Genomic DNA, 18,193 nt, shown 5'->3' on the forward strand with positions numbered 1-18,193 from the left:
TATAGGTTCCTCGACATGTAGAAGGCGGGTGGCGGTCGCGGCGTAGCAGGGCTAGGCGTAGTTTGCATGTTCATCTGTTTTTGTACAAATTTCTATGAAATATCGCCGAGTTTGTGCCAGATCACCGAGTTTGTACAAATTTGTATGAAAGATCGCCGAGTTTGCGCGATTTTGGCAGCGACCCGGGGGCGACGACTGGGAACGCAATCGCCCCACGCGACAAGCAAACGCCGGTTCGCCCCCAGGCGGCTCTTTTTCAGCGTCCTGGGGGCCCGAACGGCTAGAGATGCTCTTAGACACACACGGAGAACATGAAATGTGATGGATGCAAGGTAATTTCTCGGTGGTAGGCGTAGTAAGACTGGTATATGAGTTTTAGGTGTTCCCACACCGTCTTTCTACCACCTTGGCCCCTCTTGATAGTGTGGTTGTCATACGTCTCAAATAAAACCTTCGAGCCTCCGTAAAACCAAGCCTTTGATCTTTTTTTTGGGGGGGGGGGGCAACCATCTCCACAATAATTATCCAAGGAACCATCAACGTGATAAAATCTTTGCCAAAATTCCATTTATAAAAGAATGCACTTTCACTCGCTGAGATATAGAGCTACGCTGCTCTGGAGCAATGGTACCCACATGATGATGAATTGTGCAGCGATCCAGGAGGGCACCGAGGCCAAACACGGGTAATAGTTCTCCCTTCTCCGTATGCCATTGAAGTTGTTCCTGCTGCATGTGGTTCTGCTTGAAGGCTCTTGTGTGCTCGACATTTGATGTTGTCTTTTGGCTATGCTATAGTCCGAACACCGTGAGGTTTATCTTATCTCCAATAGTTTAGTTTTTGTGGTGCAATCAGGTTCTCATCCCATGCTGTGTGTCAATTGCGAGCACGTATAGTGGGTTTACTTATAGTAATCTGAACTCGCTTATCCCCTTTCTCGCTTTCGACAATATCTTGCTTGATCTGGACAAATTGTATTTTCATTATGCTTTGTAACGAAAAGGGGTTTATGCCCGGTTCAAGAAGTAAAAACTCGACCCTTCCACCCAACCCACCCATACCAGCCGACCGCTTTCGTCCCCTCCTCCGGCGATATCTTGGCTCACCCTCGTCGGCTCGAGCTTGGGGCCACACCACTCTCTCCCTCCCTCCGGATCGATTGAAATATAAAAGTTAACCGCGGGATAGCAAATGCAAAAAAAATATTTGTATTGTATATGAATCCAGCAAAACCCCCTCCAATTATTTTTGATCCGGACAAAAAAAAGAAGGCCTTTGACCTCGTTAGAGAAGCCAAGGGGAGCTGACCTTCCTTCACCGATCACATGCAGATGCAGCTCCACCGGCTTAGCTTAGCTTAACCACCAATCACGCGGTCGCGATCCCAACCCCATGTGCTCCCCGTCCCGTCTCGCCGACACGTCCCCGCTCGCCGGCCGCCCCCACTGCCAGGCGGCCCCGCCGTCGGCATGGCCCCACCCGCCAGCCTCATCCACGGCCCGCCCGTGACCGCCGCGGCGCAGCGGCGTGCGCTCGTCATTGCCGTTTGAACACTCGAGCTCCCTCGCCAGTCGCCATTAGCACCTCACCACTAGTAATAGCACGCCGCGGCCCGTTCCATTTCTCACACGCGTTCGATCTCCCTCTCCTCTCCTCGTGGCGGCGTCGTGCGCGCGGGATTCCCTCGTCTCCTAGATCTCGGAGGAGGACGCGATGAGGGCGACGCGGCTCCTCGCGGCGGCGGCGCTCCTCGCCGCGCTGCTCGCGGTGTCCGCGGCGGCGGCGGCGAAGCTCGATCTGGACGAGCTGGACGACTCGGAGGTGCTGGAGGCGCTGCTGGCCGTGGACGACGAGGAGGAGGCGGCGCCGGGCGCGGGCGGGGGCGGGGGCGGGGGCGCGGAGGCGGTGCGGCGGACGCAGTCCATGGTGCTGGTGCTCGACAACGACAACGCGGCCCGCGCCGTGCAGGACCACCCGGAGCTGCTGCTCCTCGGCTACGCGCCCTGGTGCGAGCGCAGCGCCAAGCTCATGCCGCGCTTCGCCGAGGCCGCCGCGGCGCTGCGCGCCATGGGGAGCGCCGTCGCCTTCGCCAAGCTCGACGGGGAGCGGTTCCCCAAGGCCGCCTCCGCCGTCGGGGTCAACGGCTTCCCCTCCGTGCTCCTCTTCGTCAACGGCACCGAGCACGCCTACACCGGCCTCCACACCAAGTGAGAGAGCTGGCTGCTCCTCTTTTTTCCCATGATATGGCAGCTGCCTTTCATCTGCTCGACGAATTGACTAATAGGCCTTTTGTCTTTCTTCTTGACAGGGACGCGATAGTTACTTGGGTTAGAAAGAAGACCGGCACGCCAGTCATTAGGATTGAGTCCAAGGATTCAGCTGAGGAACTTCTTAAGAAGGACCAGACATTTGCTCTCGGCTTATTCAAGAATTACGAGGTATGCGAAATGCTTCATGCAGATGTTTAATTTGCAGGTTATGTTTTGCTCTCTGGGTAAAAACTTGAGAATGACGTTATGCATTTTCTCAGTTTTGTTGAACATTGTTTATTCATATCCATTTTCGACAGGGAGCCGGCCACGAAGAATTTGTGAAGGCAGCGACTGCTGAAAACGAAGTGCAATTTGTAGAAACCAATGATAGGAATGTGGCCAAGATTCTTTTTCCAGGGATTGCATCTGAAGAACAATTCCTGGGCCTTGTGAAAAGCGAACCAGAGAAGTTTGAAAAGTTTGGTAAGTATCTAATATGCACATGTTCCATTTTTTCCTTATTTGCGTTCTGGCTTTGCATGCCATGATTTGATGAGTAACTTATGAATTGGAATCCTTAGTCATTATTAAAAGTTGCTACCAAAAAGAAAGATAATGTTGGGTTAAGCTTCAGCCAGTTGCTCATGCTTATCCATTTGGTGTACAATATAGTTATTGTAAGTGTAACAGTCATAAATTTATGATTTGTCCAGTAACTCATGTAATGCCATTTTACAGATGGAGCATTTGAAGAAAAGGAGATATTGCAGTTTGTGGAGCTTAACAAGTTCCCACTAATTACTGCATTCACTGATTTAAACTCAGCTAAAGTCTATTCAAGCCCAATTAAGTTGCAGGTTAGTACTCCAAGCCTTTCTTAAATATTAACACAAGTGCACTTTGGATACACACCACATTCCTCCCTAGTGGATTAAACTATGTAATAAGCCTTATAACTGTAAAGTGATAGTAGGAAATTATAAATGCACTCTTTGTCTTTCACATGGTTAATTTGATTTAGTTTCTGCAAATTTGTTCTAGGTCTTCACCTTCGCAGAGGCTTATGATTTTGAAGATCTTGAATCTATTGTTCAAGAGGTGGCCAGAGGATTTAAGACAAAGGTGTGCAGGTTTGATATAAATAGATAGCTGCCCTGTGTCCTGTCCATTGTTGTCATATCATGCAAATGACTAAAATAGTTTCTTTCTGGCACTGCAGATAATGTTTATATATGTGGACACTGCTGAAGAAAACCTTGCAAAACCATTCCTGACTCTTTATGGCCTTGAAGGAGATAAACCTACTGTACGTTCATAGTATTATGAATTTCATTCTGGAGTGATGTTTCCATATTATATATCTTTTTCCAGTAGATGCAGGTGTGCACATGTGTGCATTATGGTGGGAGTTGTTTCCGTATTGTTTAACGATATAGCCTGTTGCTAAAACTATAAAGTTTTCCAGGTTACAGCATTTGATACAAGCAAAGGTACTAAATATCTGTTGGAGGCAGATATTAACGCGAAGAACCTAAAGGTAATGCATTGTTTATTTGATTTTATGGTATGTTACTTGAGGCAAATTGATTAATTAGACCATGCACTGAATAACAGGAGTTCTCCTTAAGCCTTTTGGATGGTACACTCCCTCCATACTTCCGCTCAGAACCAGTACCACAAGAAGTAAGCTTTAATTTTGTCAAGTTTTGGTTCTTGCAAGTTAATGTGTCAGGATTCAAAGTCCCTAGCAGTCTAACTCAAATACAACTCATGTTAAGATGTGAGCAACATATGAACTTGTTGCTCCTGACATGCATACTTTTTTCTCTTAATAAGATCTGTTAACATATAGGGAATGCTGTGAAGATTTTGTAATTAGTATTCCTGGACTTAGCCTTTGACCCCCACCCACCATTTTGCAGAAGGGACTTGTTGAAAAGGTTGTTGGACGTACATTTGATTCTTCTGTCCTGCAAAGCCCTCACAATGTCCTCCTTGAGGTATTTGATCTTACTCAAGTTATTTATCTGTAACTTTGTATACTCCCATACTCATGATTCGTCATTTTTCAAACTATTTTTATTTCTATCCAAGATCTCACACCCTTTTTTACATTGAAAACCATAGGCTCATGCACCTTGGTGTGTTGACTGTGAAGCCATCAGTAAAAACATTGAGAAGTTGGCCAAGCATTTCAGTGGTTTGGACAATCTTAAATTTGCACGTATTGATGCTTCGGTGAATGAACATCCAAAATTGCAGGTAATCCTTTTGCTGTACCATCACATATGCCCACAACATAGAGATCAAATACTTTCAACCTTGTACCACAGTTATGCCATCCATTAAATTATACTACCTATGTAGCAAAATATAAGACATTTTTGTAGGCTAAACTAGTCTACAAAAAAGTTTTATATTTTGATACAGAGGGAGTAGTTTTCATTGAAGTATTGGGATTATGTGCTATTAGTTACTCCCTCCGTTCGGAATTACTTGTCTCAGAAACGGATGTATCTAGAACTAAAATACGTCTAGATACATCCATTTCTGCGACGAGTAATTCCGAACGGAGGGAGTACTATCTAAGTGCCTTCAGAAAAGAAAATCATATGAAAGAGATTACTTCTGATACATTCACGTTATCTGTTGGATTGCTGATTTAGTTAACTATTGTTGGAATTATGTCCGTTGAATTACCACCCTAAGTGTTTTTTAGACAATTTGTGAAACTTTAAATTAGATTGCTCTAAAAAGTAATAACTGTTTTTATGAATTTATAAGCTTTGGACCGTGCATAGTTACATCCATGAAATTTATAACTAAGCCCATAACAATGTGTGCATAACACATGAATATTGACATACACGAGGGTGAGTTTGTTTGTTGTTTACTGCGAATGTAAAATATTGATGTGGAGTTTGTTTGTTGTTTCCCGCAAAAAAAAAACAGAGTTTGTTGTTCACTGCAAATGATGCCATGCATGGACTTTCAAAGATAGCTCTGTGAATAAAGAATAAGCAGAAAAATGACTTCGTATATGTTGAAGATGAGGTTCTGGTGGAATTGCTGCCACTTATGACTGTACATATAGGCTAACCGCTATAAGGAAGAAAAGCTTAATGAGTGTCATAAATGAATGGGTGATAACTAGGATGTTTATTAAAAGTTAAATTTGTGAAAAGAGATCTGAAGGTTTCTAGTTCCTTTGCATTTGAATGCTGGACCCTGGAAGCATAATTTTTTGCCATTCTGCTGAATGAATAGATCTACTAAACCCGTAATGACCCATCAAAGGTATAACTTTAGCTTACAGTTTCCCCATGGTTTCTTACAGGTAAACAATTACCCCACACTCTTGCTTTATCCTGCTGAAGACAAGACCAACCCGGTACGTCTGCTGAAACAAAATTCAAACACGCCATAAGTTACCCTTCGCCATGTCTTAGTGATATATTGTTGCTCTCCTTTTGGAAATGCAGATCAAACTTTCAAAGAAATTAAGCCTGAAAGACATGGCGAGATTCATCAAGGAGAAGCTGCAGATTTCGGACGTTGAAATCAAGGAGAAGCTGCAGATTTCGGACGTTGAAATCAAGGAGAAGCTCCAAACTCCTGAGGTCGAAACAGTAGCTGCCGCTGACAATGTCAAGGATGAGCTATAGTAGATTTGCTGGTTCAAGCATGCTGGGCGCGTTGAAGGAAAATGACAGCGTATGTGCGTTGCTGTGGCATGACCATGGAGCATGGCCTTGTAGAGAAGCAAATAGAGTAGGGGTTGGTCACGGTTATACACAGTAGACATCTAAAATCAAACATATATGATGATGTACCACATGTTCTAACACGTCAGTTGGCAATGTATGGTGTACCACATGTCTGAATTAGCTTGTTCATGTATTATATAATGATGAAAGTAATAAAGTCAGGAACTCTAATATCAGATGTTGCATGAATATTGAAGCTCAAGCAGATTTTCTAAAATGTTGGATATGTTAGATGAGAATAGATTTTCTAAAATGTTGGATATGTTAGATGAGAATGATTGCAATTTATGTTGGGAGTACTATTTATTGGTTTGAAAATTCATGAGAGTTTGGCTTCAAAACTCCTTATAAAGGTCCAACGGTTTTGTTATTTAAATTCATAACTTAGTTTGTTGCAAAAAAATTGAAGGTACCAAACAAAGAGATCACAGTTACAAGAGGAAAAGTTGAATGCCACGAGTAAATGAAGGAAAATAGAACAAAGTGATCAAAAGCATGCCAGATTTTGAATTAGTTGTATAGGCTCAGCTCAAAAGCATGCTAAATTTTGAATTAGATTTGTAGGGCTTTCCCCTCTCCGAAGAGAAGGAGCCCTTCCAGAAATTCTCAGTAGCCCATGAGGGCCAAAGAGGGGGTTTGGAAATAGTTTTCAACCAGCAATTGACGCGCCTCGGTATAACCTCACTAGCTGCGTCATTGCCCCAAGCGCAAAGATGCCTTCTCCCGTCCGCCCACGCCCCCCTCTTATACCCAGCTCCTCCCCTCTCACCCCCCTCCGCGAGCGAGGTGGGACTAATCCCACCACGACCAGCAAGCCAACCGACGCACCTCACTCACTCACGGACGGGCAAGCCAGGGAACGAGCGTGGGCCGTCTCGAACCTTGGGCCCCGATTCCAGTGGGCCTGGATAAGGGTCACTGGATCAGGCAGCCGAATCCAAGAAAAAAGCCGTTTTCTCCAAAAAAAAAGAGTGCTACTTGAAGCGCAGCGCGTGCGCCCACCGGTCAGTGTGCTGGGCATCCGTGCCGCCCCGTCATCGTAACACCCGCAGCGCCTCGTGCTCTCTGCTTGTCCTGTCGACCCACCCATCGCTCATTTCCGGCGAGCCACCGCGCGGGGGCCGCCGATCTCCGGCGAATCGCGCCGATGCCGCCGCCCGCGATGGCGGCCGAGAAGAGGAGGGCCGCGTACGCGGCCTTCCTCCCGCTCCTCCTCCTCCTCGCGCTCCGCGCCCTCCTCCCCTCCTCCGACCCCCCGGCCCGGGGCGGGGAGGAAACCCTAGCCAGCAGCAGGTACGTCGTGCGGTTCCTCGAGTACCGCCCCGCCGACGACCACCGGGAGTACCTGGAGGACGGCCTCCCCCGCGAGGCCGGGCCGTGGCGGTGGGTGGAGCGGCGGAACCCCGCGGCCGCGCACCCGACCGACTTCGCCGTGCTCGAGATCCGCGACGCGCACCGGGACGCCGTCTCCGAGGCCCTCCGCGCGCTCGCCCGCGTCCGGGACGTGCACCCCGACACCAGCCACTCGCGGGCCGCCCTGTCCGCAGATCGGGCGCGGGGCAAGCGCTTCACCGCCATGTCGTTCGAGGAGGAGGGACGCGGCGGCGACGACGACGCGGTTCCCAGCAATAATGCTAGTTCCTCTTCTGGTGGTCCGAGGCGGAAGCTTCAAATGCGGGTACATTTCTCTTGGCACAGCGCTGCTCATGGTGGAAACATCTACGCATGATAATTTGTTTGATAATTATTAGTAGTAGCTTGCAACCGGACCGGGGTACATAAAGATCGCAAGCTCGGAAAAGGATTAGACCAGTCACATTCAATGGAATTGAAGGCCATTCTCAACATCATTTATGTTCTTAATGTCAACTTCTTGTGCAAACCATTGTATAGAACTAAAATTTTCATTTGTACTTTTATAGTTGCTAAAATTGGTCCAGAATGTTAACCTTATTGTTTTCTTCTTTTGTAAAAAGACTCCAGAACATTAGTCTTTTATATATAAACTGGAACTGAAAATGAACGTGCTATGCAGTTTATGCTCTGCTTAATGCTTAAAGCTAGAACGGCTCCCAACTAGCATGATGCTATGGCACTAAGTTGCAACGCCAGAGCGATGTTCTAAACAGTGGATTGTATCATCTAGACACCTTGGATTTTGTGAATTTTCATGCAGCCTGCTTGTTGTCATGTTTTTAGTACCGTAACACGTGTCCTTTGACAGAGACCACATGTGACATCTCTATTTGGAGCTGCACAACTATGGGAAAGAGGCTTCACTGGTAGGAAAGTCAAAATGGCCATTTTTGACACTGGTATTCGGGCAGATCACCCACATTTTCGCAATATTAAGGTATGATATTGAGTAAATTTTGTCACCGGTGATTTTGGTCCAGTATATGTACACAAGAGGTAGAAAAACATGAATCTGGAGGAAGTTAGGCAAACAATTTTGCTTGTGGAAGTTTGTCTCTGCTCTTGAAAACACACACAATATCTTAACATGCACTTATTAACTAAGAAGCACCGACACGGCGACATGGATACGGCGGTACGGATATGGTGACACAGGATACAGCAATCTCTAGAAACTGGCATACGGCGATACAACGACTATATCGATCGTTCAGAAAATGTCATGTAATAAAGACACAAAATAATTGAATGCATGAGATGAGATCAAAATACTGTCCCATTTGTCGCCTCTGTGCCTCTTTTCACTCCCTAGCAGCAACATCAGCAGGTCAGCAGCATACAAGCAACATCATCAGCCCAGCAGCCCAGCGCCGGAGCACCCAACGGCCAGCACCCAGCAGCTCCCAGCAAGCACGCGAGCACTAGGGAGGACCTTACCGGTGACGGGTGGCGGCGGCAAAGAAGATTTGAGGCGGCGACATGGGCGACTCCAGGCGTTAGAGAGGTGAATCCACATGGTGGCGATGCGATTCCAGGCGGCAGCGTGCGTGTGCGGTCGCAAAGATCCAATCTTCTGCCTTGGTCCTCCTGTGGTTGTGGGAATAGAGAGGGAGAGAGCTGCTGTTAGGGTTTGCACCAGGCTTCTATTGGGCTCGGGCTGCGCTCCCATCATCCCACGTCCCACGTCCGTATAGTTTTTTTCTTTCCTTTTTTAATCGAAAGAAGCGACATTCTGGGAATACGCGTATCGCATCCGTATCCGTCGCGTCTTGGACGTGGGTACACCGGACCTGGCCGTATGGTGCTTCGTAGCTTATTATTGTTATTACCTAACACTGTTGTCCTGACTAAAGTACTTCTTCTGAGATATTGCAACATTAATTCATGTCTGCCTGTCACAAAACTATGGTGGCAATGCCTTGGGGAAACTGCTATGCTTGTATTATCTCGCATGGAAAACGAAATTAGAGCTTGCTATCCTGATTAACTGTGCAGGACAAATTAAAGTTACACCATTTTCTTGCATATGAGATAAAACTCCCCCCAAAAAGTGGAGTCTTTCTAAGATAGCATAACTGTGCAGGAGCGCACAAATTGGACAAATGAAGACACATTAAATGACAACCTTGGACATGGAACATTTGTAGCTGGAGTGATTGCTGGTCAAGATCCAGAATGTCCTGGATTTGCACCAAACACTGAGATATATGCATTTCGAGTGTTCACAGATGCTCAGGTACTGGACTTGGTTGCTATATATGAAGCGCATCCACCAGCTTTTTGCACCATCATAATTACTCCCTCCGTTCGGAATTACTTGTCTCGGAAATGGATGTATCTAGAACTAAAATACATCTAGATACATCCATTTCTACGACAAGTAATTCCGAACGGAGGGAGTACTTTCCATCTTCTTTGTATTTGCATTTGCAAATGTCCTCAAAACTAAGGAAACCGAACTGTAACTTTTTGGAAAGACAAACCATGAGTCTTACAGTGTTTTAATGCTCTCAGCATGTCTCCATTTTATAAATGTAAAATACAATTTAGAATCACCAGACCTTGAGATGCTATGTTACTAGTATCTGTGAAAATTCTGCGAGCAATTTTTACTATTTATTTGAAGCAAATACAACTAATTATGCCAAAATTTGTGCTGGTAAGATTTTGAGAATTACCTTTTCCTTGCAGTGCAGATATCCTACACATCATGGTTCTTGGATGCATTTAATTATGCGATGGCAACTGGTATGGATGTATTGAATTTGAGTATTGGTGGACCTGATTACCTGGATCTCCCCTTTGTGGAAAAGGTAGAACTTGGTTATGATCACTGAACTCCAATTTCTTTCTTTTGCCTTCTCACTTATTAGTATTACATTGACTTTTGTTTTTTACTGCATGTCATTGAAATGTGATAGCTCTTGCAGCTACTAAGTAATGATAGTAACTCATAGCTCTCTAGTGATGGGCTACTAGTAACTGGCAGTATCCTTGATAGCTACAGAAGTCCTGTCTTTCTTTGTCAATTAATTATCGTATTTTTTTGGGTTGTAGATAAATAGGTGAGCTTATTGACCTGCCAATAATGGGAAGAAGGCCCACTTATTGACCAAATTAAGGACTTGCTCTGAACGAAGGATTTTGTAGTAATTTCATAGCATTGGAATTCACTAGGAACACATGTACTTTCGTAGAGTTTCAACCAACTATGGGTTTATATTCCTTGGCAAATCTCCTTTATGAATGTTCGCGGTCATTGACTTGAGCAACACCAACTGTTGCTGTCTTCTCTTATTTTTCGTTTCAATGCATTCCCCTTAATTGTGTAGTTTTGCGTACTTCTCTGCTTACTGGAGTAAAAAAAGAACCAGTCCAAATTACCAGTGCTAACAAATGTTTTCTGCTGCTAATGAGTAAACTTTGGGGATCTTAAATAATTTTTTATCAGGGTCTTGAAATCTTTCTAAATTTGTTCTGTAGGTCTGGGAGCTCACAGCAAACAACATTATTATGGTATCAGCTATTGGAAATGATGGTCCTCTCTATGGCACATTAAATAACCCAGCGGACCAAAGCGACGTCATTGGCGTTGGTGGTATTGATTACAATAACCACATAGCTTCATTTTCCTCTAGAGGCATGACTACCTGGGAACTTCCCCATGGGTACATTTTTTAACTTGATAGTGTACTGTCTTCTTGGTATGTCACTAATTTTCTAATATCTCCGAAGGCAATTTTGCTGGGCTTTGTACCTCCTGAAAAAGCCAATATTGGTTAGGAATGCATTAGAACAGTGTGCGAAGCCTATAGAAGCTGTAGCACAGTTGTGAGCTTGCTATATCTGTACTATCCTGAAATTATATTGAAGGTGTAGGTTATGGGTATCTCATATTTTCCTCTGTGTTAAAGGTCTTTGCTAGATTTTTGCTTACTAAACTTGGCCAAAGTGCACACGAAAGATGGGAGATGCAGTTTCTCTTAAAACATAATATCTTCTTTGGGGTCAAGGGAAATTAGTTCATGTCAAGTTCTAATCTGATGACTGTATTTATGCTGTTATAATTACACCTCTTTCGGTTATAGTGTGAAAATTTTCAATTTTTGTACCTTCTGTGCATTGTTTTTAAGGCGGTAAGGCGACCTAAGGCGAGCACCACCCGCTCTAGCGCCTAGGCGACACCTAAGCGCCTAAGGCGGGCATATTTGTAAGGCGCTGCCAGGGCGCCTTACCGCCTAAGCGTCGCCTAAGCTTCCAAGGCAGGACGCCTTAAAAACAATGCTTTTGTGTAAATTTCTTGCTTGGGATGTTAGTGCGACATATCTGTGTTTTTTTAATATGACGACTTGACGAGGAAAACTATTTTCTGTACCTCTAACTGCTATACATTAACTATTTTCTGTACCTCTAACTGCTATACATTATTAGTCATAGCTAGCTTGTAATTGATACTGAAATAAAAAACTGAAGCAAATAATTGGATGTTGGAAAGGTGGTGCATGTTCATTGTTTCGTGGTGATGGATTTTTTTGACAGCGCTAAGCAACTTTACTCTTACACTCGTTTCATTTCTCACATTTAGAAATAGCATCCTCAGAATTTATGTCTTCAATTCTGCAGATATGGCCGTGTAAAACCTGATGTTGTCGCATACAGTCGTGATATAATGGGTTCTAAGACCAGCACAGGCTGCAAGACTCTTTCAGGTACAAGTGTTGCAAGCCCGGTGGTTGCTGGAGCAGTATGCTTGCTTGTTAGTGTTATACCAGAAGACAAGCGGAAATCCATCCTTAATCCTGCTAGTATGAAACAGGCCCTTGTTGAGGGTGCTTCTAAGCTTGTGGGGCCGAATATATATGAGCAGGGTGCAGGCAAGCCTGATCTGTAAGTTTCTTGCTTTTGTTCTACATATCTCTTCATAGGTGTATGGTGTCTTGGACATTTCAGATGCATTCCAGTTGTAAGGTGCAATGGTTCAGAAACCAGAGAATGTATCCTGTCATCCTTGCCTGCTCTTTTGTTTCATTGGTTGCTCAAGTCACGCTCATTTATTCTACTATCCATTTCCAGATGGCAATCATATGAAATATTGAAAAATTACCAACCACGAGCAAGTGTATTTCCTAACATGCTTGACTTCACCGACTGTCCCTACTTCTGGCCTTTTTGTCGGCAACCTTTGTATGCTGGAGCCATGCCAGTAGTATTCAATGCTACAATTCTTAATGGGATGGGGGTGATTGGTTATGTTAAGGATCCACCTGTATGGCAGCCATCTGAAGATGTGGGCAATCTTCTCACTGTTCACTTCACCTACTCGGACACCATCTGGCCTTGGACAGGGTACCTTGCCCTGCACATGCAAGTTAAAGACGAAGGTTCTCAGTTTTCAGGCATAATTAGTGGCAATGTTACCCTGTCGATTTACAGCCCAGCTACTGAGGGGGAAAGCAGCCCACGGAGTAGTACGTGTGTTCTTTACCTGAAGGTCAGGGTGGTTCAAACACCTGTTAGGTCAAGAAGAATACTGTGGGACCAATTTCATAACATCAAGTACCCATCTGGATATGTTCCGAGGGATTCACTTAATGTGAATAATGATATCCTTGATTGGCATGGTGACCACTTACACACAAATTTTCACATACTGTTCAACATGCTGAGAGATGCAGGATACTATGTTGAGACCCTTGGGTCACCACTTACCTGCTTTGACGCTAGCAATTATGGTACACTGCTCATGGTTGATCTTGAGGACGAGTACTTCAGTGAAGAGATTCAGAAACTCAGGGATGATGTTGTACACAAGGGGCTCGGCCTTGCTGTTTTTGCTGAATGGTATCATGTTGATACCATGGTGAAGATGACATTCTTTGATGAAAATACCCGCAGTTGGTGGAGTCCGCTTACTGGTGGTGCAAATATTCCTGCGCTTAATGAACTTTTGGCCCCATTTGGCATTGCTTTTGGGGACAAAATATTGAGTGGTGATTTCTCAATCAATGGTGAGCAGTCCCACTATGCTTCTGGGACTGATATAGTGCAATTCCCAGCAGGAGGTTTTTTGCATGGCTTCGAACTCCAGGAAGACCCCAAAACTGCACAGAATAGCTCAACTCCAGATACACAGAACTCCCAGTCCCAGGAGAAGAGCAAGGTTAGCATCCATTTCCTGTTTAGTTGGACTCCTTTTTATATCATACTCCTTCAGTCCGGAATTACCTGTCTCAGAAATGGATAAAAATGGATGTATCTAGAACTATAATATATCTAGATACATCCATTTCTCCGACAAGTATTTCCGGATGGAGGGAGTATTGTTTTATCTGCGAGTTTCTAGCTATTGGATGATGATTACTTGTACGGTAGCCCCTTGAACTTCCATAAAGCACTTTGTTGGCCAGACATAAGCTCTAGGTATTTAGATTGTTTGATTTACTGTAATAAAATGCGATAAACAAATGTAAGAGACTAAGAGTGATTTTGCGATAGAGATAGTGGTCTTGTCATGTCAGGCATGCCAGGAGTTGACTCTGGTTCGCCATTGCCAAGTGACGCTCACTTGAGAAGACAGCAGAGGAGGTGGTGTCTTTGTTTAAATTTTCCACATCATTTTCCAGTTGTCATCCAGTGGGTTAAAACTGTTTCCAACACTGGATTAGGGGTTTATCGCTTTGGTTTTGGAAGTTCTGGTCGTAGGATATACAGCTTTAAATTCAGGGGGTTAGGTGGCTTTAGAATCAACCTGGAGTTTTTCCCTATCGAAATTTATCTTCCAGCTGATCTCTTTGTACGTCCAGCTATATAAGTTGTTTTCGTTGAAGATGATTTTTGTAGAGAACATGAAGGCTTTCACATCTTTTCCTTAAGTAGGAAGGCAAAACAATGTCAGAGATTTTTTATCAAAAGAAAGTAAAAGTCCAATTAAAACCATAGGCAACACACACACACAATAGGCTACATCTCAGGCTGGTTCTTGCAACCGTCTGCCATACGCTTACTTAGTCCCCAGCTCTATGCCACCCCATTGTTGGCGCGAGGAAGATGATAACAGCTACTCCCTCCGTTCGGAATTACTTGTCTCGGAAATGGATGTATCTAGAACTAAAATACATCTAGATACATCCATTTCTACGACAAGTAATTCCGAACGGAGGGAGTAACTCTTAAAAAAATACAGTTAGAGCAGATAGGTAACATATTTATTGCGACGCTTTGACCCTTTGGTATGGTTCAGTAGTGGCTTAAGCAGCTATCCCATTAATAGAATGCTAGTAAGTGTGCTGCTGGCCTGTTCGTTCTCCATGTAGATGCGAAGTTATATTTTGTTTTGGACTTACAGTTTTATCCATGAGAATAGTTTGATCGATCGTTTATTACTTGCATTGAATAATATATTTTTTCAAATTTCAAATCATACTCCCTCCGTATCAAAATATAAGACGTTTTTGTATGCTAGTTTAGCCTACAAAAACGTCTTATAATTTGGTAGAGGTAATGCAATATCATCATATGATTTGGTATCCAAGGCTTATTGATTTCTTCATGTCAGCTCTCCTCGATTCTTGGTATGCTTGAAGCAGGCGAAGGGCGAATTGCAGTATATGGGGATTCAAATTGTCTTGACAGTAGTCACATGGTAACAAACTGTTATTGGCTTTTGAGAAAAATTGTGGAGTTTGCTGGCAATGGACTCAGAGATCCTGTCCTTTTCTCAGAAGCAACTCGGTTAAAATTTCCAGTTTTTGAGAACATCCAGAAACCCTTGCGTAGACCCGATGTAAATTTTTCAATGTTTTCATCTGTCATTGGCAAGGAATTGATATGTCACCAGGATTCCCGATTTGAAGTTTGGGGTACGAAAGGTTATGGTATCCAACTAACAGGCACAACAAGAAAGCTGCCAGAATACCAAAAGAATGAAGTTTCTAGTAGTCCCAATCGATTAATAAAATCTTCTTACAAGAGACAAGATGAAGCTGGCTTGCAAAAATCCATTTTAGCACCGAGTGCTAATAAATTTGATGATAATAGAGATTATTTTGGCTTTATCAGCCATGAAGAGGTATCATATCTTGCCTTTCTCTGTCAATTAACAATTGCCTTCCTTTCCTGTCTTCATTCTGTAGGTTCAGTGATCCCTTTGAGCTGTACAATTTATGTAAACACTAAACACTGACTACCATCAAGGTTAGCATGTTATTAATATATAACCGTTTGCCCTTTTTTCATGCCGAAAACAGTTGCCAAATATTCTCTGCAATAGCCTAAGTTTATTGCTGATATAGTTCTTTCATTTTTCGCTTAAAAAGTATAACTCTTCCATGTTTAGTCTATAATCCAGCAGTGTTGGGTTATTTGAATTGGGGTAGTTCTGGCTTCTTGAGAGAAGCAGCAGCTGAGCTTGTGGTTCAAAATGGTATACTATGATCCACTATAGTTTTTGTAGTCCATCTTCAGTTTCTCAATGATTTTTTGTTATACTTATTGCCATAAAGTTTAGTTGCCACACCTTGCCACACCACAAATTAGGCAAGTTTGACTGAGTTAGCCCCTTGTTTGGTTTGCAGCCGCACTTGTGGCAAGATTCTTTTCGTGCAATGTGTGGCAACATGTGACGCCGATTTTTTATTTTTGAAACTGGAGCCCTTAGGGCTCAATCTATTACTCCCTCCTGTCCTTTTTTTCTATGCGTGTAAGGTAGAGCCCACATACCAAGGAGAGGATTTCTTTGTCAAAATTGGAATTTTACCCCTGGTTTGTTACAAATGACTGCTATGTAGTTATGATGTGCATGCAAACGATTGGCTCTCCTTGCCCCACGCCTCAAATCTCGCGCGCACGTAGTACTCCTCTCTCTCCATCTCTCCGCATGCGTCTCTGCATGCGCAGAATCTGTCTCTCCCCGTCCCATGACTACACTTCCATGGTGCCCGTTCCATGACGCTACACTTTTTCATGGTGTTCACATATGAGGAGAAAGGAAGCATACCAAGAGACGCTGAAAACTGGTGGAATTGGGGCCAAATTTTTTGGTTTGATCAAAACACTTTGTGCTCAAATTTTCCAGTTCCCTCCGAAACTGAACTGCTGCCTTGTGACCATGAGGTCATGGGTTCAAGTCCTGGAAACAGCCTCTTGCAGAAATGTAGGAAAAGGCTGCGTACAATAGACCCAAGTGGTCGGACCTTTCCCCGGACCCTGCGCAAGCGGGAGCTACATGCATTGGGCTGCCTCTGAAACAGAACTGCCCGCCATAGTTTAGCACATCGAGAATTTGCTTACCCCTATGGTCTTTGAAACTCGGAATTAATGTCTAAATTCATACACCATGAAGAGAACAACCCCCCTCACTCTCCTTGTTCTTCTCTCCCACACCATGAGCATGCATGCAATGGCTAGCCTAAACCCCAATTCTATGTATGTATTCGAGGAGAGCGACGGCGCTATGAATTGATTCTTTCCATGTCGATCTTTTTCCAATTTTTATCTCCTCTGTTGATCGTGTTTCGACGTGTTGACCAGCACTAGGCGGACGACGCCATCCGTGAGCACGCCGTCGTCAAGATGGGTGCCGCCCTCCACAAGCACACTGTCGTCGGAGTGGATGTCGCCCTCTGTGAGCATGTGCACGCCATCTTTCCGGAGCATGATGTGGTCGAGCGCGTGCACACCGCCTTCTTGGAGCTCATTGTGGTCTGGGTGGACGCCGCCGGGCCATCGCGTGGACGCCGCCTTCAATGAGCATGCGGTGCTCCCGGTGAACGCCACTTTCAGTGAGCACGCAGCTGGCGCGCAGTCCTCTGAGTGGCCGCCACCGTCCGTGAGCATGCCGTTGTCCTCTCCGACCAAGCTCTCCTCCCACAACCATGCATGGATTTCGTCCATGAGGAGCAGGGCGTGGAGGAGAAGGGGGAGTGGGATGTGGAGGACAAAGGGAAGGCGGGATGAGCGGGATGGCAGCGAAACGTACGAGAGGGTGAAGGGGAAGAGCAGATGGGATTGCTGAAGGTGGGAGAGGAGACGAAGAGATAGAAGAGTCGTGGAGCGGAGAGAGAGAGAGAGTTACTGCGGGTGTGCAGCCGGGTAGGAAAGGGAGGGAAAGTTGGAAAGAATTGCGACAAGTAGACTTCCATGGAAAATTTATATGCAGGCAAAAAAAAAGGAACGAAGGGAGTCATTAAGAAGAGAATTACCCATTTAATTAATAGGAAACATGCGAAAACAGGCACATCACACCCATGACGCAGGGCACCCATCCAACCTGGCTACACACTGTCGAAGAGAGGAACGCCGTCGAGATTGCCAGCAAACTGTCATCATCATCACTTCTCGAGCATGCGGCTCCTTCACCACGGGAAACTAACCAAGAGCACTCGCTGCACGCAACATGTGAAATCTTTGTTTGGCTATGCCAAAAGTTCTGCCAAAGATGTCGGGGACTAGGCTACTCCGATTTCTATGACGAGTCCTGCAGAAGAAAGAAGCACACCTTGCACCAACAAAGCCCAACCTCCATCGCTTAGCATCGTCGCCACTGTGTTGCTATGTGCTGCTACAACTCCGCGACTCCTTAACCGTGGAAAACCAACCAAGATCACTCGCTGCACGCAACACGTGAAATCGTTGTTGGCCGATGCCAAACAATCTGCCAAAGATGTTGAGGACTAGGCTACTTTGATTTCTATGACGAGTCTTGCAAGAGAAAGAAGCACACCTTGCCCCAACAAAGCCCGACCGCCACCGCTTAGCATC

General features: G+C 44.8%; 2 protein-coding genes and 1 pseudogene across 3 annotated transcripts in view; 2 read left to right on the top strand and 1 right to left on the bottom strand.

Annotated features, from left to right (window-relative positions):
* The first annotated feature begins 1,416 nt into the window (after positions 1 to 1,416).
* On the top strand, positions 1,417 to 6,195 carry LOC123157858 (protein disulfide isomerase-like 1-5). The gene is made up of 12 exons (XM_044576049.1): positions 1,417 to 2,207; positions 2,309 to 2,438; positions 2,570 to 2,735; positions 2,991 to 3,109; positions 3,294 to 3,374; positions 3,472 to 3,558; positions 3,718 to 3,789; positions 3,867 to 3,935; positions 4,175 to 4,252; positions 4,380 to 4,514; positions 5,590 to 5,643; positions 5,735 to 6,195. Exons 1-12 carry the CDS (start codon positions 1,714 to 1,716, stop codon positions 5,915 to 5,917), a joined length of 1,668 nt encoding a protein of 555 aa, XP_044431984.1. The 5' UTR covers positions 1,417 to 1,713; the 3' UTR covers positions 5,918 to 6,195.
* Positions 6,196 to 6,583: 388 nt separating this feature from the next.
* On the bottom strand, positions 6,584 to 6,734 carry LOC123163284 (uncharacterized; annotated as a pseudogene).
* Positions 6,735 to 7,030: 296 nt separating this feature from the next.
* Positions 7,031 to 18,193, top strand: part of LOC123159906 (subtilisin-like protease SBT6.1) — a 14,334-nt gene continuing 3,171 nt past the window's right edge. The window contains exons 1-8 of one of the 2 annotated variants that reach the window (XM_044577715.1): positions 7,031 to 7,697; positions 8,244 to 8,372; positions 9,519 to 9,671; positions 10,132 to 10,248; positions 10,919 to 11,103; positions 12,059 to 12,322; positions 12,509 to 13,595; positions 14,991 to 15,628. In XM_044577715.1, coding sequence (XP_044433650.1) covers positions 7,167 to 7,697; positions 8,244 to 8,372; positions 9,519 to 9,671; positions 10,132 to 10,248; positions 10,919 to 11,103; positions 12,059 to 12,322; positions 12,509 to 13,595; positions 14,991 to 15,617 — 3,093 coding nt within the window. In that variant the 5' untranslated portion in view covers positions 7,031 to 7,166 and the 3' untranslated portion in view covers positions 15,618 to 15,628. The remainder of the gene's footprint in view (positions 7,698 to 8,243; positions 8,373 to 9,518; positions 9,672 to 10,131; positions 10,249 to 10,918; positions 11,104 to 12,058; positions 12,323 to 12,508; positions 13,596 to 14,990; positions 15,629 to 18,193) is intronic. The other variant, XM_044577714.1, reaches the window with a different exon arrangement.

This window comes from Triticum aestivum, chromosome 7B, assembly GCF_018294505.1.
Source record: "Triticum aestivum cultivar Chinese Spring chromosome 7B, IWGSC CS RefSeq v2.1, whole genome shotgun sequence".
Lineage (NCBI taxonomy): Eukaryota > Viridiplantae > Streptophyta > Magnoliopsida > Poales > Poaceae > Triticum > Triticum aestivum.

Bases quoted from the DNA above. Each gene is read 5' to 3' on its own strand.
- LOC123157858 (XM_044576049.1), top strand. From the start codon at position 1,714: ATGAGGGCGACGCGGCTCCTCGCGGCGGCGGCGCTCCTCGCCGCGCTG. The intron at 3,110-3,293 runs GTTAGTACTCCA...AATTTGTTCTAG, and splicing joins CAAGCCCAATTAAGTTGCAG to GTCTTCACCTTCGCAGAGGC. The intron at 3,375-3,471 runs GTGTGCAGGTTT...CTGGCACTGCAG, and splicing joins CCAGAGGATTTAAGACAAAG to ATAATGTTTATATATGTGGA.